At 38.5% G+C, this 27,735-nt stretch overlaps 1 protein-coding gene across 5 annotated transcripts; it reads right to left on the bottom strand.

Moving 5' to 3' along the window:
* Positions 1–952: 952 nt before the first annotated feature.
* Positions 953–17,166, bottom strand: TMEM19 (transmembrane protein 19). 5 transcript variants are annotated; one of them, XM_075746869.1, is made up of 7 exons: positions 17,089–17,166; positions 16,041–16,191; positions 9,084–9,197; positions 7,417–7,554; positions 6,834–7,088; positions 5,543–5,752; positions 953–2,680 (listed from the first exon to the last, which is right to left on the bottom strand). In XM_075746869.1, the coding sequence occupies exons 2-7, from the start codon at positions 16,168–16,170 to the stop codon at positions 2,517–2,519; spliced, it is 1,011 nt and encodes a 336-aa protein (XP_075602984.1). In that variant the 5' UTR covers positions 16,171–16,191; positions 17,089–17,166; the 3' UTR covers positions 953–2,516. The 5 variants fall into 5 exon arrangements, with proteins under 5 accessions (XP_075602984.1, XP_075602982.1, XP_075602973.1 ...); XM_075746867.1 differs by lacking the exon at positions 17,089–17,166 and adding an exon at positions 16,451–16,995 and having other exon boundaries at positions 16,053–16,191; XM_075746858.1 differs by lacking the exon at positions 17,089–17,166 and adding an exon at positions 16,451–16,992.
* Between the last annotated feature and the right edge of the window lie 10,569 nt (positions 17,167–27,735).

Raw genomic sequence — 27,735 nt, 5'->3', positions numbered from 1 at the left:
AAGGACCAATCCTTCACAACTGGAACCTCTTATCCTCTTGGTACTGTGAAAATACTGGTGCCACTTCAATACTAAAGGAAAATAGTGACAGTTATCTCATATATTAAGGGTACCGATGGCTCTGAGGCAAAATATTTGAGTTTTTAAAGAATGGAATTAAATTCGCTTACTGCAGTGACCTACTTTGCACCTTCAAATCTATAATTTTCCTTGTTTTTATCTTAACTGTTGCATCTTCTGTCTCTCCAAGTAGCACATGGATAGGTGGTATCCATGCCTGCTCCTTTCTGAGCTCAGTAACTGCTTAGTGACGCACACCAATTTACAGGCAGTTTGTCACGTACTGTAACTTTGTCCCTGTACCCCTACTCCTCCCCAAGCTAACATTTTTGAGGCTACTAAATAGTTAAATGTAAAAAAAGTTTGCATAAGCTCTACCCCACTCAATATAATATACTCAGAGTTAACACTATCATTTTGAGAAAGATCTGAACACACTTGAATTCTACCGGAGATTTATGAGGGGGAATTTCAAAAGCAACTCAGTGTCATCACTGAGACATGAGAAAGAAAAAATTCTGAATAACGGCCTTTTGAAGGCCCTACCTGCAGGAGTTCACTCAGATCACATTCATTCAATGAAAACAGATCAAAGTATTTCATGCTGCTACAAATTTAAAATCACAGATGTCTTCTCACTATGGCAAGCTGTTTTTTTAAGATGAGATCCATATTAAACAGTAGTGAAAAGCTGACCAGGTCTTCTTCAGTGTTCAAAAGTACTTTGTTTTAGGAATCAAAAGAATACAAAAATAAGGCATTTAATTGAAAGAAAAAGTATCTTACAAAAATGGAGTCTTTCTTAATTCTAGAAATGACAACAGTATTAATAAAATCATAAAAGACAACTAATACAGCGCTTATTTCGAAGCAACATAATTCCAACAACACATAAAAAACTCAAGTGTTTATTGTTACAGTTTAAGTGCATATATTCCTTTTATAATTTTGTGCCTTTCCACAGGAACATACAGTAGCCACACAATTTGTTCTTTTCAGAAAGCTTTTACTAGTTTGAAATCTCATCTTTATAATTGGATAATACAGCAAATGAGTTCCAGTGATAAATTCCAGATTTATATAGACTAGATTTCAAAACAGTAAACTCAACACGAAGGTGTTAAAATTTTTGAATACTCCCATAAAAGGTGACACAATACACAATTCAAGTGATTTAAGACATGCAACATACACAAGACATTCATAAAAAAAAAAAAAATCAGATGTTAATACAAAATACTCACCTATCTCTGAAGATAAAAAGAAAAAGCTTTGTAAGTTACCAGTATGAGCTCTGCCTTCCACATGTTGACAGTGACAGTTATTACGAGGGTATCTCTAAGGTTTAAATACAATCTGTGCTGGCTAAATTACACCCACCTCTTTCATAAATTAACGATGGAGGATGGAATCACCTAACATAGGATCCTGAGCACCAGAAGTTAAATTCCGGGTTCAAAACGCTTTGTAAGTGAAACTTTCGCCATTCACTACAAGGATGACCTCTGTAACTTCTTTGGTTCAGGCCGTCATCGCTGAATAGCAACCCCTAACAAAATGGGAAACCCTTCCACTGCTCAGGAAGAACCAAAGAGTATCGTTTGGAACAATTATGGAATAATTCTATGCTTACAGAAAAAATGTTCTATTTCTAAATAGAACGTGATGAATGTGAATTCACAACTATAATCTTTAATTTTAGATAACTTAGTAAGTACCACAGTATTGACAATCTTCATAAATATCATTAGTTTTGAAATAAAGATGCCAAAAAAGCACAGACAAATTTATTATTCTTACTGGAAAAAATAGTGAGGTTTTATTTTAAATTTAGTCTTTTGCTTCAAACATTATGTAGTAGCATCACTTTTACCAACCCTGTTCTCAGGGAAGTGGAGATAGTATCAGGATACAGAATAGGCAACAAGGCTTATTTCTCTCTTCTCCCCACTCAAAAAAAAAAAAAATTTCCATAAAACCTTACATACTGTAGATTATGGGAAGTACCAGAATTCACCCATTTCACTCATGTTACCACTGCCTATATAAAGTTGTATCATACTTTGTGTCTGGCTTGGACAATAACCACCATGCTCCATCACACTGATTGACGTAGATTAGACTTCTATTTCCAGCTTCTTGCCCTTCCAGATGCTGGGGACTGGAGAGAACCTAGATGCCAACCTTTCAAGTCCATGAGGATAAATTAAGTGCTTCACCTCACTTGGCAATGATCTACATCCATCTGATGTAGATGATGCAAGAGCACGTTGACAAAACCCCTTCCTTGCTCTGACAGATGCCAATTGCCATGTGAAGCTTACAGCCTTAATAAGTTAAGATGGAAAGTCCTTTGGCTCTCTGAAAGTTTCCAATCCCTCTCTTCAAGAGAGTTCAAAGAGAACTCTTCAAAGTTTTTGAGTAACTGAGTAACATGCAGAAAATCTTAAACCATTTCAACCCCTGGGCCAGAAACACCACGCCACACCTGGAAGCACCAAAGCAATGACTATAGAAGAAAAAAGATTTACTGCGTTGTTGTCCAATATAGGTTTTCCAGATATGTGCTTGGAGTCTTTTGTTTGGTGGTTGACAACCATGCCGATATTCTGGTCAAAACCTGGGAAAGGAAAGACTTCACTTTACTAACACAACCAAGCTGAAAAGAAGCTTAGTAACCACGTGTATGCAACTCCCTAAATTTAGTTTACCATTACAGTGTTAAACCTCTGTAAGAAAAGACATTAACAGACTAAATTACAGTTTAATCTGGTAGCTCCAAGAAATGGAATATAAATGCAATACTTTACGTTAGAAGTTACTTCTTTTGAAAAGTTACACTTCTGTCAGGTCTGCTTCTCTCTTTATATAGTTTCATAGCAAAGAAAGGAATGAAACAAGCTAAATCAGAAGAGACAAAAAATATTCCAAGAGCCATTCTAAGGCAAAGGATGTTGTTTTGAACAGAACAGAAACAACTGATTAGCAACATGCATTTCCTTGTCAAGAAGATTTATTAGTTTTCAAAGCAAAATTATGGAAATAACATTATTACTTGATCTGACAGAAAACAAGCTCCTTACAGAAGCTGAATTTATCATTTCTATTTACACAGCAGTTTTGTACTACCAACAGCTGGATTTTTTTCCTAGCACTTAAGACATTTCTTGCTCTACCTCTGTATTATCAGTACTCCAGCACTGTGTTTCATTAGCTGTTACCGTACACACGCTGTTACCCTATGTTTTGTCCAGCTGCATTATTTTATATGCTGATAAAAGCATAAAATTCTAGCATGCTTGATTTTTATGCTCACACTATAATGTACATGCACCCATTTAAGGCTGACATGAAGAAACATTCCAAAACAAATCAGTCCATTTTCTGTTAACATTATTTTTCTCTGTAGATTTGAATATCTGCTAATACCCACAACATGGAAATTTCATTCTGACCTGCTGCTTTAGTACAAAAAAAATCTTCAGCACCTCAGACAAAACTTAAAAAAACCCCACACCACAAACCTGCTTGGCAGGTGTGTAGCTGGTATTACTGTTAGCTTTGAATCATACATTTAAAGCTAGCTTTGGATAATGCAAAAGAGCTACAGAAAAATAAAACTTCAAAGCCTGACAGTTTAACTCTCAACACTTGCTATGTTTTAGAAAGTCTTAAGTTTTCTTGAAAGAAAAACTGGGAATACTTGTTATAAATATATACCTCAAATGCACACAAAGATAGATGCAGAGCATAAACAAATGGGAAGGGTAATAGTAAGTCTTTCCACTAGCTTGGTTATTTACAGAATAGGTATGGTTTCAGACTGATAACATGGGAAAATTTGAATGCAATTCTACACATATATTCAAACCAAGTTTTACTTAACAAATGTGTGGGCAGGGAAGAAACAATGGGTATCACAGACTATTGCATAAACCAAATCTAGGAAGATTACCAACAGGAAAGACGCTCACAGAAGAAATAAGCAGTTGTAGCACAATATTTTCAGAAAAGACACAATTGTTTATTACCACTGCCATAATTATTTACTGTTTTTTCAAGATGCTGTAGAGGGATGGGAGTATTTCTTATGAGACCACATTGAGTAGGTATTGGAAAAGTGGGTTAAAGTAAAGAAGGACACAAAACCTAACAGTGCACACCACATGAGCAGCACTATACCACCTATATCACAGCATATATACTGTAGTATAATGTGTAGATAGTATTCATAAGCACTGCTGGAGTGGGTATATGTAAAAGAAATTGTGGAACTTGCATACTTGTCCCTGCTACAGCTAGCAAAGTTGCTGAGCATGGAAAAATATCTGAAGTGATGAAGAAATAGATGCCGATAAATGCAGGCATGCATTAGCTCAGTTTACCATACTCTCTTAATGCATCTGCCTCATTAGGAGCATGAAATATTGCCTGAGTGCTTAAGTGTTTCCTCTTTAGTACAGAAGTATTGTATCTAAAAATTCCTTAAATGGTTAAACACTCCATTAGATTTGGGACTTCCCTGGAACTATAAAGAATACAGCATAAAAACTGCTGGAAAGTCAAACCCACAGCATCAACAACAATTCACAGTTCTCACTCTGATGGTAGATTTAAAGGACTTGTATCTCTCGGGAAGCTCATCTGCACATTCAAACCTTGACCTCCAGCAAATAAGTATATTGACAACAAAATCCAAAACCTTAAGTTCTCTCTGTAAACTGGCTGTTAAACCGAAGAGCACCAGATATGGTCTTTAAACAATTTTTAAACATATGGTAAGTTTACATTTTGGCCAAAAGGTTGGTTGTAGTGTTTATTCACAGACAATGATACTTAAAGACAGTGAGTAAATAAATACTGAAATTATTTAGCAGCAGTCAACCAACAATCTTTAAAGAAAAAAAAAAAAGGTCAATTTTTAAAAAGTCACAGCTAGCTTGTGATAAGCTTAACTTATAGGAAACAGTACTCTATTAAGTGGTGAAAAAACACAACATAAAATATTGCGCACATTTTCCTGGAGCTCTTCTTATTTAATTCTTAAAGCTCAGACTATTGCTAATTCTTCAGAGTTAGAAATGGAGCTTCTGCAGTGACAACTTAATCTGAGTAAATGGATAAAATTAAGCTGACATTTTCTCTTATAAAATGTTACCATAATTAGATACATAGAAAAGGAGAGGGCAGCAATTGCTTTTTCCAAGGTAACATGTTGGAGATCTCTGGTCTCTTTCAATCATCAACAAGATAGTAACATAAGATAAACAAAACAAAATGTGGAAAAGGACCAACTGCCCTTGCTCTTGTTTTCATTATCATGTCCACCACTTTGGCTCCCTTTGTCCTTTGTGTTGCTAATTCTGTATTTTTTCCATTTAAAAACCATGTCCTCAGCCCTTCTTGAAACGCAAGTCCATTTTTAGGTCACATTAGGAGAGGGGGGAAAAAAAAAAAGAAAAAAAAAAGAGCAGTATCTTACCGCTGTATTGCATTGTAGCTCCCAAATATGAATCAACAATTGATCCCAGTAAGCCAGCTGCTGCGCCAAACACAATAATGGGCCATTGCGGAGCAGATATTTCCAGATCACTCACGAAAATGAGTTGTGTTATGAAGTAGGCTATACCTACTGCCATGCCCCCAAGCAAACTTGAGAGCAGGCCCACTAAAGTAATTGCTCCATTAGTACCTAAATCAAACAAAATCAAGCTGATTTACAAACTTTTTCTTAAAAGACTTATATTTGTACCAATGCTTTATATGAAATCAAAACTCTGTTCATAGTGATCTTCCCCCTTATATCCACAAGGCTCCTGCTACCACAGCTTTCATTTACAATTCCCTTTATGCTGCTGAGAAGCTTAACCTGTACCATTATATCCTATTACTTTTCCTGTCTCTAAGGCTAGTTATCTAGAAATATTCACTAGTATTAAATTAAATAAAAACAGATAGGACACCTCTCATTGTAACCTGGTATTTATTTGCTGTAAGATGCGTGTGGTGGGATAGGAAAAAGAGATTTGCACCAAAAAATACAGAGCTTGAGATGTGCATGTTATTAAAGCAATGCCTCTTTCAGAAGAGGTATACCAAGACACCACCATATTTAAAAGAAAGAACAAAATCCATGGAAAGGAAGATGTTTGACAGCTTACTGAATAAAAATCTGAAGAATGTTAATAAAGAGAAAAAAAATGCCCATGCATTTAAATCCTATCCCACAAGATCTAAAATTCAGATCAACATGTCAGCAAGACTCAAAAAAAGACACGCTGCTTTCAGATACCGATCTCATCCACTGTGTAGACAAGGTTTGACAGAATAATATCTCACTCTTGGTAAGATATTAAAGGAAATGAGCAATTAGGGTAAGAAGTGAGGTTTTTTGTAGTGTCTGTATTGGATATATATATTCCACTGATTAAAAATTTAATGTCTGAAAAATTCAGTTGATAACTTGTATTATTTATATTATTGGCAACATATAAACACTTTTAATAGAGCCAGAGATGAGAAGTGACAGCATTCACTAAGAAGGATTTTAGCTCCCTGAATGCTATGTTGGTGCATCTCACCAACAAGATGCAGCAGGAACACAACCGAGTATATTCCATTTCAGAAAATGCATTCCTGCTGTCCCAGATTTGTGATGTTTATTTTTCTGGGTGGTGTTTTTTTTTTTTACTTTCGGAACTTTCCAAGTTGGATGCATAATTCAAAACAGATCAGCAAAATATTAAGAACATGTAGAACAGATAACACCTTACCTACTGGAACCTTTTCCCAGGTTGTTATTAACCTTGGCTGGCTTTTACTCATAACGGTACCAATCTCTGAAGCCCATGTATCACCAGCAGAGCATGCCAAAGCTCCCAAAAGGGATAAGCACATCCATGATGCTGTGTATTGCTTTGAAAAGTCGACTGGAATTTCACCTGGTCCATTTTCTATCATATATAAGATGGCGAGCTCAGTAGGAACACCACCATTACAGAATACTTGCACCCAATTCCTCTGTCCGCCTAAAGTGACAAAAACTAAATTTCAGTATTCAGGCAAAGTATCTTGACAGGCAACAGCATGAGACAAAAGCACAGTACACATATATAAAGTTTTAAATTTAAAGAGACACACTTTCAAAACAGAAACTAGGTAACAATTTATTAAATAGAACAGAACCAAGAGCAAAGTTGGTTGCTAATGTTCATAGGGATGGGGATCAAGGGGAGGCACAACAACAGTGTTCCCTACTCTGGATGTTACATCTCATCTGGCCCTTTGAAAAGAAGAGGGACACGCAGTACTTACTCTCCACAAGGGATCAGAAAGAATTAAAATGTTATGGCTTACCTTCTTTGTATTCTGAATCTATTTGCTTCTTTCTATCTTTTTTCCATTTAGTAAGTTTTGAAGAAGTAACAAAAAATACAAGCAAAGAAGTGAAGAAACTGTAATTTGCAACTGTAAGGATAAATCCAACCACCAGTCCTATGAAGAAAAAAAAAAGTATAGAAAGTTCCTTCATGTAACAATGCCTGCTTTGTAAAGTAATTAAGTATTCTGAATCTCTTGAATATGACCAGTATCTTCATGATAAACCTAGGACAATCACACAATAAGAGAATTACGGAAGCGCCTAATACCTGTATGAGAATTCCAGAGACATCTTGGCTGAAAGAATAATAGTTATCTTTACCATTTTCTCTTAAAATTTTATTGCTAAATTGCTTATTTTATTGCTACTGCTAAAATGTGTGATTTTTAAGACCTTCTCTTGCCACAAATGAGTAATACTGTGCAAAAATAAAAGGTAGAGCAATAAAAAAAAAAAAAAGCCAAAGGATATCTAATTGAAATGGAAGCACCCTGACTGAAGGATATGATTATGAAGCACATATACAGCTGTGGCTGTGTCTCTATAGCAAGTTTATCTTCAGTTTGGGAATCAAATCCCTTCCTCAAGGTCTCTAAGATAATCTAGATAACTCTCCTCCATATCTTAACAGCTGCTACTTCTCCCTTCTGTTCTTAATTTTCTTTTTCTGTTTTTGATTTTTATGCCATCTTTTTCTTTCTGTAATTCTCTTAAGTATTTGAGCTCCTAGATGTGCTTCTTTTTTACCTCTTCCTTCAGAGGGGAGGTCTAATTCTCACTGCCTGCCTTAAGATTACGAATCTTCATGACTGAAAGAAAACTGGCTGCACTTAAAGCAAATGCCAATATAAGCCAGCTAGTAGAGCTGTTAAAGAGGTAAAAACGCAGCAGAAAAGATGGGGTTTTTTTAATTTAGAAAATGCTCCCCTTAGCTCACAGACAGAACAAGATTTGCAAAATGGGTAACATGGGAGAAACTTACTTGAGGTCCTGTTTCTTTCCATTGACCATCAAGTCAATGTCACAAGACAAGGGTGAATCACCTCCCCCAGAAATCTTGCATCAGACTTCAACAAAAACAATTGTACACTACACTGGAGTTTCTCTCACATGGTCAAGAAAAACTTTGTTAAAATGGTCAATTGCTTGAAGTGAAGTACAGATTTAATTTTCTTCTTATTTTTGGGAGGCAAAAAATGCCGGGAACTGCTCGTATTACAGTAGGGAGAACCACATTATCTTTACCGGTTTCCTAGCAGGCAGGTAGGCTGCTGACATGGGTCAGGTTTATGGTATTTCTTTACCACTGCCTCTGCCATTTCATCATCCCTATGTGAATCCATCTATATGTTAAAGCAAAACATGATTTAACTGCATATTGTACTGAAGTTTAAAAGAGTCTTCTAGGTTTATATAAATTTAATGACAATATTAATCAAATTAATTACAAACAGCAGCAAAAGTTAACTTGACTACTTAAACAGGCATGAGAAAAAAATCAGTATGAATTCAAGTATACATGCTTACATTTATACTTTTATTAGAACTAGGTAGGAAAGTCTTAAAAGAATATTACGTACAATAAAAAGGACCTTAATTCAGTTTACTAAATGTTTAGCTTAATAGTCTCAGAAAAACATACCTCCCAATGCACCACTGTGATCCAGACTCTTCTTCTTAAAACCCTGTGTTGCAATCAGTAGTGGAACCAAGATTGAAAAAAGCCAGCGCCATGGAGAAATGGGTCGTAAAGTACCTGACAAATCAAATCAAAGTGTTACAGAAGATCCTTATAAGCCTTTTTAATGCCTTTATATCTGAAAAGTCATCAGCTTCTAGTACACATTTTAAATCTGATCTTAATAGAGATTAACACTTTTTAACCTTCAGAAGAAACATGTTCTTATGAACAGAAGACCAAAATATCTGCAATTATGTACTCAATTTTTATATTCAGCTTTCACAGGGAAAAGAAAATACATTACATGAACTAAAATGAATTATCAAAAACCAGCAAATGTGACAAGAAATAAACATGGTGATATTTTCCATTCTAAAAGGGATTTATAAACTCAAAAAATTAACATTCAAAACGCTAACATCGTCTGAAACCTGATTTGGATAGAACAGATAAGTTCAAATTTTAGAAAAAAAATTACTATACAGCCACAGTAAGGTATGTAGAATTCAGTTTCAAATATGAATAAAATTCAAACTAAAATTCCAGTTAACAAAACATTAGCATTCCTCTCATGTAAAGAGACTGCAAAGCAACTTCAAGTAAATAAATTAGTGCAAGACCTTCCCTCATAGATCAAGTTATGACTGATTCACTGGTAACTATAGAAACAAATCTAAATTTATTAAGTATCAGAAAAGATGCCAACAATAAAGGGAATGAACAACACTGTCTATAGTCACTAATGGTTTTTAGCATTGTAACAGAAGGAAAGCTTTACCTTGTTTTTTCAAGTCATCCCAAATACCAGTGTTTTTAGGAAAACTCATTCTTGTTTATGAAAAACTTTAGCTTGCTAGCTCTTGGCTATAAAAAAAAAAGCAACTTTTTTCATCCCTTTTTTCATCATTTATGTATTGTGAATTATTCTTAGGATGTGCCTAATACTGTCACGTTGTTATCAATGCAAAATTCTAATTCATAGCATAATGTTGATAAAAGGACTGCTGCTACCTGGCTGACAGAAGACTTCAGAAGTAGTTTCATGTCTATGTGGAGAGAAGACATCAGCATGCCTATAAGCTAGCTAATGGCTGTTTCTATAGCTTTAATAATACTACCGTATCCTTTTCATTTTAGTTTGGAAAACTTACATATTCTGTAATACATTTAAGTGCTTAGTTGAGCTACAGTGATACTTGATGTCATCTAATAAAACTAGCAGGAAGTCCTGCAGTTCATATACATATTTATTTTATACACTGATTTTGTCCTTCTGCTCACCTGTGAACAAATCAGCAGTATAATCACAGCATTACTGATAAATTACACTGATGCAAGAAAGGAAGTTTAGATGCTTGGCCTTCTTTTATTGTTTTAAAAAGAAATATTCCTCTTTTGTTGCTATCTAAAACATCGTGATTGTTTCCACACTACACTTGGTTAAAAATACAAGAACTTCCAAACTGCATCAAGCCAAACACCTGGCTGACCCAGAATCTCACCTGGCAGTGGTGGCCTGCACATGCCTAAGGGAAGAGTACAAGGAACAGGTAAAGACTGATCTTCCTTGTTTTATTGGGAACTTTTATGTTGGCATTCCTAAAATCCCCTGTATATTTGCTCAATCCATTTTTAAAAACAGTTATAATTTTCATCTCCACAGCCACCCACAGAACTGAATTCTGGTTTAAGATGCACTGAAAACGGCCTTTCAAAAAGCCGAACAACAAAGATCCTGCTGCCTCAAATTTCATTTGGCATCTCCTAAATTTTATGCCCAACTGAATAATAATTTCCTATTCCCATTCTTCCTGCCATTCATGACCTATATAGATGTCCCCTTTCTACACTAAAATATCCTTATCTATTTAAATCCTCTTCAAACAGATGCTGGTACCTGCTCTGATCATCCTTGCTGTCTTCACTATTGCTTCCTAATTCTACTATGGGCATTTTGAAATGGGATGACTGCCAGTGCATGCAGTACTCATAGCAGAGACACACCATGATTTTTACAACTTCTATCAACCTATTGCTTTTTTGATGGAGTGAAAGGTATTTCATTTCCAAAAAAGATGAGAAAATATTAAGTAAACTGGATGATGTAATTCTCCCCTGATTACCTACCCGTACGGAACCAACCTACTGACCTCTTCAGTCATGCAGTACATTAATTATAGACAGCTTTGGTGTAAAACGTATATATTTGCCCTGCTGCTCTCTGCTCTTCTCATCATCTTTTCCTGCATTACCATCTGATTGCCTTTATCCGTGGTAACCAAGCTCTGGGGTCCCTCTCTCCAATACAGGAGCGTATCTCCTCCACAGGCAGAATTTACATCCCTCAGGACCTGAGAACACATCCATTATCCTTGCAATGGACATTCTTATGACTTTTTTAACACTAAATTTTTTAACCAAAAGAGCTAGCCCGAGAAACATTCAAAGGAAACTTAGGAACATTAGAAAAATTAAGCTTATTTCAGTAAGCCATTGCATTCTCCAAATCATAATTTTTAATAAAGAATAATATACACTATGAATTTTGTATTTAAGGAAAGGTAGCTACGTGACATACAAGTCAGGTGTTATACAGTCTGGTTTCCACCTGAATATTTATCCTCAAGTGAACCTGAAGTTATCTAATGCAGTCCTCCTTGTCCTATCTGTTTCTACAGAAAATTTGGCTTAGCGAAGAATCACAGATGATTTAGACCTCTTATTCTTTGCTTTGCACAGTCCCTCTCCACCACACGTGCATGCACACACAGCCTCTTTCCAACTTAGCAGCACTACAGACAACTAACTCCACACTTTGGTCTGGAGCGTTGCAGCAACTTGTTGAAAAGCAAGCTACATCCAACAATTCCATGTCTTGTAATACATATCTACTCTCAGAAATTTTTTCTTCTCTGAGAATTCTCTAGACTAATCATTTTCCACTTCCGTGTCCTCCTTGTTATTTTTTCTTAATTTTATCTAGAACAGCACAATCAGACAGATTTAGTGACAAGAGAATTTCTTTTTGGTTGCACAACATGTTTGCATGAGAAGCTATTTGCTCTGTGGCATGGTATAGTCAGCACAGACTGAAGACAGGTATTTACGCTAGGAGATACCCTTCTTTTTCTATGAGTTAATGTCCCCCACGTAGTGGGAGAATCCTTTCCACTGATTTTTGTTCTGTGACAGCAGCTGCAACAGAATTGCCACATTACTCAGTGTTGCCTGGTGATTTCACCTGAGTATGAATTTACATTATTTGCTAAGTGTACATGTGAATTTAGGGGTGGAAAAATTAACAAGACAGCTCTGAGCTTTCTTTTTACTTTGTTTACTGTTTAACATAATTTAATCTAACTGAGCTTCCTGTGTTACAGCTATTCAAATATTTGATTGTAGCTTATTTGTTTTGTCACAGCGCTAACTGTCCTGGTTTCAGCTGAGAGGGTTAATTTTCATCATAGTAACTAGTATGGGGCCATGTTTTGGATTTGTGCTGGAAGCAGTGTTGATAACACAGAGATGTTTTCGCTACTGCTCAGCAGTGCTGACACAGAGCCAAGGCCTTTTCTGCTTCTCACACTGCCCTGCCAGCAGGATGGCTGGGGGTGCACAAGGAGTTGGGAGGAGATACAGACAGGACAGGTGACCCAAACTGACCGAAGGGATATTCCATACCATTTGATGTCATGCTCACTTTATAAGAGGCTTGGGGAAGAGAAGGGACTGGGGGGGTGGGGGTGGCATTCAGAGTGATGGCATTTGTCTTCCCAAGTAACCATTAGGCGTGATGGAGCCCTGCTTTCCTGGGGATGGCTGAACACCTGCCTGCCCATGGGAAGTGGGGAATGAATTCCTTGCTTTGCTTGTGTGCGTGGCTTTTGCTTTACCTATTAAACTGCCTTTATCTCAACCCACGAGTTTTCTCACTTTTACTCTTCTGATTCTCTCCCCCATCGGGATGGGGGAGAGTGAGCAAGCGGCCGCATGGTGCTCAGCTGCCGGCTGGGGTAAAACCACGACACTAACAAATGCAATACACTACATGGTTTAAATCCATCAATTCCTTGCTTTCATATAAAAACATCTACATCATCAAAGCTTCTGTATTTGGAAAGTATACTGCTTTTTGGGAACTGAAGAGAAGTCAGTCATTTCAGGTCTAGTATTTACACCTATGCAAAAATGGCTTACCTGTTATCCTCCTTGTTACACAGAAAATAAACCCAACTTAAAAAGTTTTAAAGTATTTAACTGGAAACTAGTCTAAGCCAAAACTTTTTACAAGAAAGGATTGCTTTTAATTATATTCTTCACTTAAATTCTTAAACTGCCAAGACAGACTACTTGAGCTACTCCCACACAAAAAATGCCGGTTTCCAAAACTACAACAGGTTAATTTTACAAACAAAACTGAAAACAAAAAAAATCAAGCTATTTTCTCAACAAAATACCTTCTAAATAGCCTTCTAAAATGCTTTTTCTTGAGTTTCCAGTTTGTTCCCTTTGCTTAGTCATTTAAGTCACTATGATCTGAATTTAAACAAGCTCGCACAACACGAAAACAATATCCCACTCAGCTGTCATAATTCCACACCATTCCATAAAGCACTAGTGTCCATAGCAACTCACTTCGGAGGAGAATATTTATCATAGATGTCCTGAATGTATTTGTTTCCTTCTAAAATTCCAGAACACTTACAAAAAATAAAAGCAGTTAATAAAGGAGTTGTTATTGTCCAGTTAAAAGGCATATTATTACCTGACTCAATAAATTACTGCCTTAGCAGTAAGATTATTACAACCTTTATATTCTATCACCTCATTTTGATTTAAATTGCAAGACACAAATTTCACTGCAAAAGATGCGAAAATTACATCTTAAAGAACGCTGAAGAATTTCTGAGAAGAAATTGTTCTTTCCTACTACAGCTTAAAAGTCTTCCACCTTTGCAGTCACAGAGACAAGAAAGCTATTGATTATATCTTGAACTATGCTACTTACTCTGACAGAATTTCACTACCAGAAAAACAGCAAGAAAGCCAGTCGACCAGGTGACAGTGGCATGATCACCTTCTAAATCATGAGCCCTTTCAATCCTTTTAAACTTGATGTAAGGCTCTCAAAAATACACTTTAAGCTGATGACTATCTCCGCAAGATTTCAAGTGCTAGTTTTTGTTTAAAAGACCCATGAACCTTTAAAAAGTAAAGCTAGTTGTCAATGTAGCTTTTGAGCTAAAAAAACCGCCAAAATCATCAAAAGTTATCACATCCACTATACAAATACAAGACATTAAAGTAGGTCTCAATCTCACAGAAGAAAGATTTTACACCAGCACAGCACCTTCTCTTGCTGGAAAGCTAAACATGATGGTTTTTGACAAGAACTTTTGTCTTGACAGTACCTAGAGCTTTGCAGATATATGGGCTCCCTGGTGCAAAGCAGGAGAAACATATTTCTCAGTAAAACACTTGTCATTGCAAGCACAAAGATTCATAAGAGGAAAACTTCTCTTCTGTGTACTGAAAAGCCCCAATGCTGCAGGAGGTGTGCAGGAGAGTCCTGCAGCCAAGGGTTGACTCAAAAACTCAAAAAACCACCACTGGCTGTGTATGAAGAGGTCTCCAGTGCTGTAGTCTGGTATTGCTAATCATAGAATTTTCACCTTTTTAAGGTCGTTTTTCAACTGACCTTTTTTATTTTCTTGGGGGGAGGGGGGAAAGTATTGGTACTAAATTACTACTACATGTAAGTAGTTAAGACCAAGACAGAACAACTTCCTTGGTTTTTTATGGATTGTTTAACACTTTATTTTATCAACATTTTGGTCACTGGTGCTTAAGCATTACTATGAACTATAAACTGCAAATTAATAAAGGTATGTTTGTAGTATTTTCATATTTATGGTTAAAGACTGAATTTCATTGCTTTTATAGGCTGAAATTATTTAAGTTCTCCCTCCCACTTCATTAAACCCACTCCTACAACACAGATTTAATGCTGTACCAATACTAATAAAACCTAAAGCACTGAAAACCACTGATCAAAGACATCCAATTCCCACTGCAAAAGTCATCTGACACTGGTGGGATTATTTATTCCAGCTCCTTCTGGATCCAAGGTGACAGCAGGCACTTGGGGGTGTTCATAGTGCATTCCTAGGCACTTGCAGCAACACTGCAATGACACAGGAGCTCTTCCTGCATGAAATAGGCAGAGGTCTTAACAACAGGTCTTTACCTGTCCTGGGAAAGCAGTTAAACTCTTGTAGGCTTGAATAGATGCTTAGGGCAGTACTGCCACTTTTGCACTTTCCTGTAAAAATGGCCCTAGAACTGAAATGACAGACCACAGAAAGTGCTAGCATCCCTGCGACTATACACAACACACAGCCTGCCTGAGTTGCCTGAGCAGAACACAGCTGACTGTGTCAGAGACTCCATACATACATTTCTCTCTTCTTGTACCATTTCACATTTCTCCCTACCTTGCCCAAGGAATTCTTCTCACATGCCCTGTTCAAAGCCTGCACGTGCATTCTTCAAACTGTTTTGAAGGCTCGTGCGCTCCTCCCATGCTGTCACTACTTGCCCTGACAGCTCACTCTTTCTTTTAACTTTTTCATTTTTATCTTTTTTGTTTTCTTTCAGGGAGATAAATCGCAAAGGACACCAACATTTTAAATTCAACGGGATCCCTGGGCAGAGCTGCAAACAAGGGCACAGTGGCTGTTAACACCCTCTAAACCATTACCAGCTACTGTCAGGGCTGAGGTTTCCAGCGATGGAAGGGGCCTTGCACACCCCTCTTCCAATTCTCTGTCTCCAGCCTGCAGGGGCTGGCGGGAAGAGCGGTGGGGGGCCTCGCCGTGCCATGTCGGCCTCTCCCCAGCCCCCGGACTTCGGACTCACCGTAGTACGTACTTGCAGTCATGGACACGATCCAGAAAGCCAGAGAAATACAAATGAGCAAGTTCAGGACAACAATATTCGCCATCATCTTCAAGTACTCTTTGAAGAAATCCTCCTGGTAACAGGTCATAGGAAGCCAGAAGGAAAACACCTGGCGGGGAAGCACAAGGTGCAGCACATTAGCAACACCGCCGTTTCCTCCTCCTTCTGCTCCCGCCCGGCCCGCACTGCCCCCGCTGGTCCCCGGCACCTCGGGGCGCTGCGAAGCGACGACAAGGCGCTCACGGGGAGGGGGCTGCGGCCGCCCCCCGCCCGCTCGGGGCTGGGCTGAGCTGCTCGGCATTCAGTGACTGTAGGCGCCCGCCTTGCCTCCCCTCCTCGCACCGCTCAGCTCCGGCTCCGCCACCAACCTGCTCCCCCGGCCCGCCGGCGCCACCACCATCCCTCCCCGTCGCCGTTCCGCGCATGCTCCGCACCAGCGCCTGCCCCCGCCTGCGTCCTCGTCGGCGGGAGGGAGAGAGGAGGCGCTCTACGCCACGACCCGGTCCGGCGTGGGCTGCCTGCGCTGCGGCGGCAGCCGGGCTGGGCCCTCCCCACCGCAGCGACCTGGCGCCCGCGCTGTTTTCCCGTCAGTGGAGACTTTCCCCCTCTCTGGTCCTGGGGTGAGGCCACCTCCCCCCGCCAGCCGCTGCTGCTCTCTTGGCAGCGGCCCCGTCGCCGCAGCGTGGGCTCCCCTGCTCCTCCGCAGGGAGCGGCGGCTGCTCGGCTGCCGGGGGCGGCTGTTGCAGCCGAAGGGGGAGCCAGCGGGCCTCCTCATTAGGCAGGGCCGTGCCCTCCGCCCCGAGCCGCGGCGCTCCCGCGGGACACCCCACCCAAGGGCCAGGCCGGTGCGTGGGCCTGCGAGCTCATGGCTCGTCCGCAGGCCTCGGTACAGAGCCGCGGCTGTGCTCCCCCCACCCAGAGCCCTTCCGAGCCCGGTGGGCTCCGGAGTAATAATTCTCAGCGAAATCAGGGTCTGTCTTTCGCAAATCCGACGTGGTAAGCGTGCCTCCTCTGCGGCAAGCGGCCACCCCTGAGCCAGCCATGCCCCCGGCGGGCTCAGGGGCCTCTGGCTGGCCTGTATGCTGCAGCCATCAGTGCTTTCCGTGGTGGGCTCAAATAAAACATTCAGTGTACGTGCCAAACGCAGAAACGCTGGTTAAATATAAAACCCGTTTGTGAAATAAAAACAGAAATGACACCACTGTGAAAAGGATGAAATCGGTTGACAATTAGTGGTACCAGTGAGTATCTGGATGAGGTCTGAACTTGTTGGAACACTGTGAAGTTCATTAATACTAGACAAAAGAGACTTGAAACATTTCCTAAAGTTAAGTTGGGATGAAAACAAGCCAAACCTGCCTGGTAGCTTTTTTTCTGCATGCCAGAAGTACTTCCAAAACACTTGACTGTAAATCAGCTAACAGGAGTTAGTAGAAGGATTCCACGGCTCCCACTTCCACACATCAGAGGCTTTGTCAACAAAGCACTAAAAGACGTAAAAAAACCCCCCTTCCCTTCATTTTCGGGCAGCTCCCTATGAAACAAACAAGACTTTAGGCATGACAAGATAATTTTGAAGTAGCATTTATGTATTCAATGTTTGTTCAGTGGAAGGTAGACCAGAAACCTTCCAGTTTACAGATGAGTCACCTCATGAACATCAATAACCTCATGGTTATTTTCATGGACCTGAAGCAGCAGCAGAATAGAATCTTTAGTTAAGTATTCAGAGAGCAGAATAATAGGAAAAAGTGTAGCATGTTTAGTTATAGGCTGTGGTGATACTTTGAGGAAGAGGAGTAGTTTTTAGGCTTAAAAATTATAGTGAATGATTTTGGTGTAAGAGCTGATAATTTCCTGCTGAATTTAAAACTAGTTTTGGCATACTGGCTCCTGATTCATCTTTGAGGCATGTTCTATTATTTTTCATTCAGACAGTAGGCCTGTTCCAGAGGTTACACTTGGGTGTTTACAATGTATTGGCTCAAGGCAATTAGAGTCAAAATTTGGACCAGGTGCCTTAGACAAGGTTGAGCAGGCTTATCTTATCTTGTGCTATATTTATTGATAATAAAGACTGGGAACATACAAATTTTCTCTGAAGTAGAAATCCCTAAAACGTTAACACTAATGTAGCAGGACTGATGTTGGTATATCTGGTCTTCTTTCTTACCTCCAAAATTTTCATTAAACCTCCATCTGAGATCTGGATTTGAAATCTCAAAATCAGGGGCTGAGTAGCTGGGCTACTTTGTGAGCGCAGTACACCTTTTGAAGGGTAACATCGATACAACATTGCTTAGATATTCCTGCCAAAATCTAAGTCACCAAATTTTTCAACCAGAACAAGATCAACACTACTTAGACTGGCGGCTGAACAATTAGCTGCTTGTTTAGCTGTAACCAACTCCCATACAGTCATTCATTGAAATACACCCTTAACTGCAATATCGCTTTATTTAATTTATTGCTTACTTTTTATTTTCTAAACTGCAGCGTAGGCTGATCCTGGAATTTTTAGTGGAGAAACAAAGGTTCCTGCAGGAATCATACAGCGCTGGCTGTATGATACCCGTGTGACTGTGCAACTGTGGGACCAGGATTAATGGTAACACACAGGCTGGTATGAAGAGTGGGCAGGTGTGTGGAGCTCTAAAGGACCCTTCAGCTTCCTTCATAGATCCCATACCTGGGTTAAGTAGCACTTGCGCTGAGTTAGAGAGACAAGCCAGACTATTGCACTGCCTTATCCACAGACCTTGAGCCTTGGGTTAAATCTACAGATGCTGCTGCTGTAGGAGTTTATATGAACAAGAAAAACGAGAGTACTGTTCTCAACGCCTGGCACAAAAAAGGTGGTTCTAGTCGTGAAATCTGTAACAGCCATTGCATGAATAATGTTGACTTTGACTGCTCTTTGAGCTCTGAGACTTTTGTTAAATGTGGCTTCGTACATCTCTCCCAGTGTTGTCAATTACATGAAACCAATGTATTTTCCTACAGTTGTTTGGTACACATTAAATGTTCCAAGTAGATGAGAAAATGAAAAAGAAAGGAAGCTGAAGTTAGACTTCTTTCTGCATTTAGAAACTGAGAGAAGTAGCCACGTTTTTAAAGTAATGAGTCTACAGCAGTTACTGCCCTTGGCCCAAAACCTATGTTTAAAGTCCTAAATGTTGCCCTTTGTTTTTACTAGGTCCTGCAATTAAAAAAAAAAAAAATCACAGTACTTGTAATGTGGGCAAAAGTTTGGAAAAAAGTTTTAAATGTCCATCTAGATCTTTACAATATTGTGAATATAGCATTCACATACTTAAAATGCCATCTTGAATCAGTAACAAGACTAGTATGCATATTTAATACATGCAATACACAAATTTCGTAAACAATTTTTACTTACACATTCCTCATGCACGCTTATAATATTGATAGGCTTGATAATTAAAAAAAATGGCAAGTAACAGTTGCTTGAGACAAATAGACCTGAAAGTTTTCCCTACAAAAATCTGAATTTAAGTCTAAAAAAATTGTTAGAATTATAAGCTGCCCAATATTTAGAAGAAGAGTTCCTTCTTACCTTTTACCTAGATCTATAGGATGTAAAACATGACCAGCACAGAGTCTAGAAGTAAAAATAAATATGATTTAATTGGAGACAGGAATGTGAGATGAGTAAAGGCAGCATGACAAACTGAAGATAATAGCATGTTGCTGTACATAGCATGCTAATCACTCTTTTGCATTCATTATTTTCCTAGGAATATATTAGAATTTAGATTTGCCATAATATAGCATAAAATTTCCAAATTTTCATGAAGATTTTACAAGTAGACTTCTTGTTCTGTTTTACTTTTCTGCCTTTTTTTTTTTTTTTTGTAACTTTGAGATAGTACTCTCATTTTCACTGCTTAAAGCATTATTCATGTTTGTGAGGGTGCTGTTTTCATGATGCTGTTCTTTTTTGTTAGTGGTATAACATTAATAGGAAATGCTGATCTGACTACGGAATAATCCATTTCACCTCCCTCAGTAGTCTTTTTTACAGGGTAAGAAATACTGTTTATAGTAGAAGCAAGAAAAAAGATAAAGGGAGCCAACCATTGCTTTTTAACAGTTGAACAGATAGCATTATTAAATGTCTGTTTGGAGACAAGTATTGTTTGTCTAATACAGCAATGAAAGAAGAAAAACCCCTTCGAGGATCTTGATTTTTACTTTCTTTTACTTAGTTATTACAGGGGAAACCACCATAGTTGGACATGAACTTCTATGCTCTACTTTCCTTGTTAGACTCCACAAGAATTTTTATATATACATATATTTACTTGAGGGAATATTGCTGCTTTTTATCAGTTGCCTTTATAGTTTTTGTGCTTGATAGAATGCATTATGAATAATATAGCTTAAATAATAAGCATTTTTTAATTCTTCTTTGTTAAACTTGTCTTTTCAATAACAAAAAACTAATTAAAGACAAAATACTATTAAATACATGAGACTAAAAATCTGCAAACATTGTTAACATTGTTCTAAGTATAGCTACTTGCAAAGTCCTTGAATAATATTCGCACCTGTAGAAATGACAAAATAGTAAGACACTAAAATTTTATGCTGATAGCATCATTAGACAGTCTACAGAAAACAGAAGGAAAAGCATAATACTGCAGGTAAATACCCATCTCAAGTAGAGCACCCCAAATTAGTAGTCACCTGTGAAAATGCCAACCAAATTGCAATCATTTTCATGCCACAGAAGTTGCTACACATATGGATTCATAACATTTTTGAGGTAGTGAAAAATGTTAGTGATGAATACTGTGGAAAAAAAAATCACAGCAGGATTTGGATTGTGGACTATATAGCAACAAATGATGAATAGTAAACTAAATATCCAGCTGTCTCACTGAAAAGAATAGAACACTGATGCTTTAAATATTAAATTTATTCATCTAAAGTATTACTTTAAGCTTTCAAGATTGATTTGGTATTTCACAGGGCATGTCAAATTTATAAAAAAAAAAGTAATTTTTATTTCAAATTAAGCATTTTGTACACTTTGCATGCTGTGCAAAACTGAGCTTATACCAGATAGAACTATCATCTTCCTTCCTCATCTGTAACTTCAGAACCAGGACCAGGAACATTTTTCGTAAAGCTTGTGAACACATTTGAGTACTACTGGAAACAACCGTTAGAAGGTGTGGTACAGGGGAATGCTTCACAAAACTATATCGGTTATCCCAGTTTAGCAAACTTCTGCAAGCACCTGACTTTAAACATACTCGTCCTATTGGTTTATGATAAAATGCTTTGCTGCATCAGTTCTATTCCGTCTTGATCACTGATGGTCTGTGAGCCTTAACAAAGGATTTTCTTATGCTTCTTTTAGCACATGTCCCTAATGAGTGTAACAAATGATCCCAAACTGACAATGATACTGTGAGATTTTTTTATTGTTTGAAAACTTACACTTGATTAGTAGTGACCTATTTATTTCAGTTCCTTTAATTACATGAAATCAAATCTATACTGTTTTCCCTTTCAGATTCTGGGATACTTTCAGAGATGAAAGTCCATCCCCTCTGTTCTCCGATTTCCTCAATTGGACACACTTTATGATTGCATTATATGTCCAGAGACTGCCTTATATTGCAGGATAGCTTTCTGATGCAGCAAAATTACCTTTCTGTAGTGGTGGAAACATTTATAACACATGACCTACTGTTTTACTATGTGTTTACTCTGTATTTATCTACTTTAGCAAGTTATTCAGTGAAATAGGAAAGGATCGATATATTGAAAGTAGTGGGTGTTCAGGCTTCTGATACCTCCAGTATATTTGATCTGGAGAGTTTATTTTGGATGAGATGATAAAATTTGGCCCAGTGCTGCACATCTCTATTACACTTGTAGTTTGAAATTATCTGAAAGGAAGATAGCCTACAAACCTTTCTGTGGGTCCCTCTGAAAACACCAACCTCTTCATTCATTTAATTCACACCAATGACATTAACATACCAGTGCTCATATTATTATCGCTAATATAAAAAATTGCATTTAAGAGCCCTTTTAGTGTTATTATTTCTACCATTTCCAAGTGACACAAGGGCTTGTGCTGTCTGATCTACCTCCTCTGTCCAAGTTTGAACAACACACGCTGCAAGGAAGACATAGGGAAGAATAGTAGACTTAATGCAGCACCTGCAGCAGCAATGCTAGGAAGACACCATGAACAAAGTGGCCTCTAGTCCTCTGGCATGACTTTTCACTGAGGTAGCAGTGGAAGAATGTGCTTCTGAAGGCCTTGCTACCCCAGCTGCTTTCCCCATGGTTGACTGCAAGTTCATGGGGATGGGAGGTAACGTCATACTTGTGGAACTGCATAATCATAACATATGGGATAATCAACAATGGGTGTGAAATTGTCAGATGTGGAGGGGCACCTCTTGAGGGTGTCCCTGAGCTGACTGCATTCCTTTACCATTCTTGCACAATATTTTGGAATCCATACTTTTGTTCAAAAGAGTACCCACTGCCTTGTAGAGTCTTGCAACCCCCAACTTCTACTACTCAGTGGCTAACCAGCGTTGCATAGACAAGTCCACTGTGGGCAAAACAGTGATGAAAGTCTTCAGTGCCATCCATGAAACACTCTTTGTTTGAATTATGGTTCTGAGTTACATCAGTGAACTTACTCAGTTCTTTTGAGTTCCCCAAAAGTGAGTGTTAAGGGGATCCACCCTACCATCCAGTGCCCAGCCAAAGACACATCCCCCTGGAGTGTTCAGTTCTTTGAGAAGACCACCTGCTTTAAATTTAATAAATTATTGCTCACTGATCCTCTCGTATTTGGTAACAGTCCTGATCTTAGCAACTTCCTGGCACTGTCACTGAGTTAGCCTGTCGTTTTCCTGATGCCTTTGAACAACTAACATTGTTAGTGGATTTCTGAGAGGTGGAAGGCATTTTACACAGCAGGAAAGCTGAAGAGATTGAACTTGACTCTAAAAATAAGGTAATAAAAAAATAAAGAGTTCAGCAATGGGGAACAGGAACAGGAAGTAAGGCAGGTAAAGATGGAAGAGGACTATGCACAAGGAATGTGGGTGATTGAGGAAGGATCAGCAGTTGAGAGCTGGCAGCTGAGGCAATTGCTCCCACAGCATCTGGCTCTCTAGAGCATCAGACAGATCCAGGGTGTTTGAGAGCTCTGCCCTGCTTAAGGAGCTTCTGTTGGCACTCGTTAGGTACATGCTGCAGGACTTTGCGATGGCATGGTCCTCTTGAGGGGTCAGATCCCTCAGGCCTTTGAGTGTATCTGGAGGGAGACTGGGAGGTTAGGCTCCTCCAGGAGTAATCTAGCTCATGTACACCAAAACTGCTTTGAGAAATGAATCCTAGCATATGGTGGATCAGAACAACCACGGGACTGGCGACAAAGCTGCGTCGTTGTTCTGTATCACTGTGCTAGGTAGAGCATAGTCTTTGTTGACAGAATAATAGCTTTGCAAAAGAACAGGATTGGCTGGCTTTTAGATTTAGATAACTTTTAAATGATTCAGAATCATTAAGTTACATACATTTTAGCCTGTGAAAACACATACCCTTCCACGTCTGCCTCAATGCAAGTGGGTGTAACTTGTCATTCATAATGGTTCAAATCAGCAGTTTGACCTGTTTAGGCAGACTGTGCAGAAGTGATGGAACCACACACACGTATATTTTTTTTTCCTACATAGGTGAAACTGATAGATTTAAGATTTTCAGCAAAAGAACTACATCACATTTATCTCTAGTGTATTTAGCAGAATTAGAGAATTCTGGTAAATACTGCTCAGAGTTAAGATGACTGACTTTTTACTGTGTTTTAAAATCATTTGTAAGAGATACAGGGTGGGGCGTGTGTGTGTGTGTGAACCAAAGCTAAATCTACATATAAAGTCTTAATAAAAAATATTGTCGTCTAGGTTATTAGTGACTTGGCCTGGATTCTTACAGGTTTGCCAAACTCCCAGTGATTTTAGTTGGAAATAGGTGCCCAAATATTTGTGAAGACATAAGCTGCAGTCCTACAAAAGGAAAATACTTGGAAATGCAGTCCAGAGGAAAGGCAGATGGGAGCCATGAAATTGTTGAGCTGGGGCTTCATATAAAAGAAGATTGGTGGCTTCAGGTAGAAGAAAAAAATAATTAATAAAAAGCGTAGGGCAGAAATGAGGATTGCAAAGAAAAGAAGGGCAGGCAGAATGCTTGGGAACCACTGGTGGAGATAGGCTGGAACATGGGAAGAACCCTCAGGCAGAACAAGAGGTAGAAAAAGCTTTGCTGAATGACACCGGCAAGACAAAACACATAGGTAGGGAGGTAGAAGTGGTAACATAATGAGTGGATGCTCAAATGCAAAGTGGATGCTCCAGCACACCTTGACGCCAATTTTAAGACTTAAATGTGAACAGAGATCACTTACAGATCCTTTTTTTTTGTTGTTGTCTTGTCAGCAAGATCAAATGAACTGAGCTTGGGAAGAGATTTTGGCTGCAGACATGACAGTTTCATCAAAAAAATTAAATTGAGTGCATTCACCTTCAAATGATTTAATGGCTTGGGCATGTGGAAGACCAATGTTTACTGGTCTTTACTTGTCTTCACAGAACTAAGCAGAACAAGGATTGAAATTGGGTTTACTATTTTTAACTGACTACTCCAACCATCAGACTACTGGCTTTTCTAAGGGCTGTCCCTATTATAAGAGTTTTGTCCACATTCTGTCCTGACTTTAGGAGCTTCCCAACAAAAAAATTAGTCAAAACTGATAGGTTTTGATTTTAGCACAGCAACACTTCCCAAAAGGAAAAAAAAGTTTGTAAAATTCCTAAACATTTCTTCCTGATAGAGAAACCACACCAACACGCTATTAAGTCCAACTATTTGTTGAATTGATGTTTCACTGTAGAGGTTCAGAAAGTAGACCACTCTACAAGCCATTGGAAGATGAAGAGCAGCAGGGAAATACGTGACTCACATTTCAAAAATAATCTCCTTAATAGGATAGTAAACTATGCTTTCCTTGAGCAGTGGCTCGTGTACCTAAATGCAGTGTCTATATGAATAGCTTTTAACTAAGACTTTTCAAGCAGTTGCTCATCATGTCTTTATCTGCATCTGAAATACTACACAAATGGCTGTTTGCAGGGGTAGCTCTGACAGTGTAATCAGCGGGTGGTGATGTTTCACCTGCCAGGTCTCCAATCAGGACATGACTTCATATCTCTTCCTACTCCCTTTTTCCAACATTTTTTCAGTTGCTCTAAGCTATGGTGACTCGAGTTCTCTGCCTTTTCAATGTGAAGGAGGGAAGGATGCTTTTGTAACAAAACAGAGACTTACGTAAATTCTGGGATGAACCCTTTGTGCCTGTACACTGCTGCAATGCCACGCAAGTCAGGGAAGATGTGGTGTGTTATACAATGTGCAGATCTGAACCAAAAACTCAAGGCAAATGCTGTTAACACCATCAAGCGAATGTATTTGTTCACTAATTATTATTTTAAAAGTAGACTTGCTGTGAGAATTGCTTTTTATTAAAGGAGTTTGGTTCTCAAACACCACTTAAATGCATTTATTTTCTTGTCTCTACATTTTCCTGCTTGTTCCTTATTAAATTTCCAATTGACCTTTAATTTTTTTTTTAATTGCTTCTGAGAAATAAACATGGGAAGTGGTATTTTTTATTAGTGACAAATGTTTTCAGAGTGGTAAATCACAAATGCCTGGGTTTTGGGTTACCTCTACTGTCTAGATACATCTCCTTTAAACCAGAGGACGAATTATGCTGAAGTACTTACTAGACAGCAAAGCTATGGGCCACAAAGCCAGCCTTTGCTGAGCTGATAGAGATAGATGACAGCGAAGAACTGATGATGATGGCACTGTCCCTGCTAGTATATTTTGCTTTTGTTGCCTAAGCCATTACAGTTTGGACTGATATTAGACACATGAATGAAAGTGATACAATCCATATTTCCAGTGATAAGTGTGTTCATTTCAGTTGAATCATATGATGAATACCGATGTGCTCCTGGTATTTCTGATAGAAGAAATAAAGTAGTCATCCCTTCACTTTATCCATTATTGAATGTAGTCTTCATTTGTATCTGTTTCAGTTGATTAAGATTAGGGGCACAACAGAGGTTACTGCATATGTACTAACTTCAAGCCTGACTACGGAATTATAGAAAAATAGCGTTCACAACTCTTTTCTGTAGTTATATATTCTTAGCTAAAATTTATAAGCCATTATATAAAATCTAGTGAAGCATGTAAAATGCCTCTTAAATCAACTTCAAAGCAACTTTATTTCACTTTTTTAGGTTACTATAAACATGGGTTAGCTGAAAGTGAAATATCAAAAGATACCTGAATTTTGAACTGAATGAATTATGGTATGAAGGCACTATTAGTGTGACATGGCCGGATGTTACATGCATCTGGGAGGCAGGGGCATCAATTATGAAGGCATAGCTTAAGTACTGAGGGTATTCTGTCTCTTTGAAGTAGTAACACATACTTTGCATTTCTATAGCAGTTCAATCATAAGAGGTTAAAAAAACTTCACAAACATTACATTTTGGCAAAGTTTAAGGGAATGTCATGGTTTAACCCCAGCCAGCAACTAAGTACCATGCAGCTGCTCACTTGCTCCTCCCTCCCCAGTGGGATAGGGAAGAGAATTGAAAAAAAAAAAAAAAAAGTACAGCAAAGGAAGAGAAAATAATAATAATAGTGATAAAAGAATATACAAAATTAGTGGTGCACAATGCGATTCCTCACCACGCATTGACCAATGCCCAGTCCATCCCTCAGCAGTGATCCTAACCCTGGCCAGCTTCCCCCAAGTTTATATATTGAGCATGATGTCATATGGTATGGAATATCCCTTTGGTCAGGTGAGGTCGGCTGCCCTGGCTGTGTCTCCTCCCAGCTTCTTGTGCACCCTCAGCCTCCTCACCGGCATAAAGAAGCTGAAAAGTCCTTGACTTGGTGTAAACACTGCTTAGCAACAACCAAAACATCAGCGTGTTATCAACACCATTCTCATCTCAAATCCAAAACACAGCACTGTATCAGCTACTAAGAAGAAAGTTAACTCTATCTCAGCTGAAACCAGGACAGGGAGGGAAATAATATCGGTAAACATCTTGTTCCATACAACATGGGAAACTGAATCAAGAACAACATAAAATCAGATGATCTGTCAGTTCTTTCATACACAATGAAACATTATATTAAACATTTTATTAAACATTTGTAAAAGATGCTGTAAGCCCTAAGCAGAGTCTCTGGATCCTGTAATAAAATAAATGATAAAATCATCCTTCAATGTTTACCTCAATAGCTACCAAAGAAACTGTAAGGAAAGCTCATGCAGGAATTATCAGCTGAGGGGTGTACTTGAAGTAAAATCTACAGTATTATGGGTCGTTCCACACATTTCATACATTGTAGAAGCCTTATATTGATTTGGTCTCAGGACACAGAAAACCCTACATATTAGTAGTAGCCTATTAAAAACTACTACCGACCTCAGTGGTGTCTGATGTGTTTTTAAAGAGGGTTATTTTTCTTGCCTACATTGCAGCATTATTATACAGAT

This window comes from Balearica regulorum, chromosome 1 (assembly GCF_011004875.1).
Source record: "Balearica regulorum gibbericeps isolate bBalReg1 chromosome 1, bBalReg1.pri, whole genome shotgun sequence".
In the NCBI taxonomy this organism is placed as follows: Eukaryota; Metazoa; Chordata; class Aves; order Gruiformes; family Gruidae; genus Balearica; species Balearica regulorum.
This window is presented reverse-complemented; position numbering and strand designations above follow the sequence as displayed.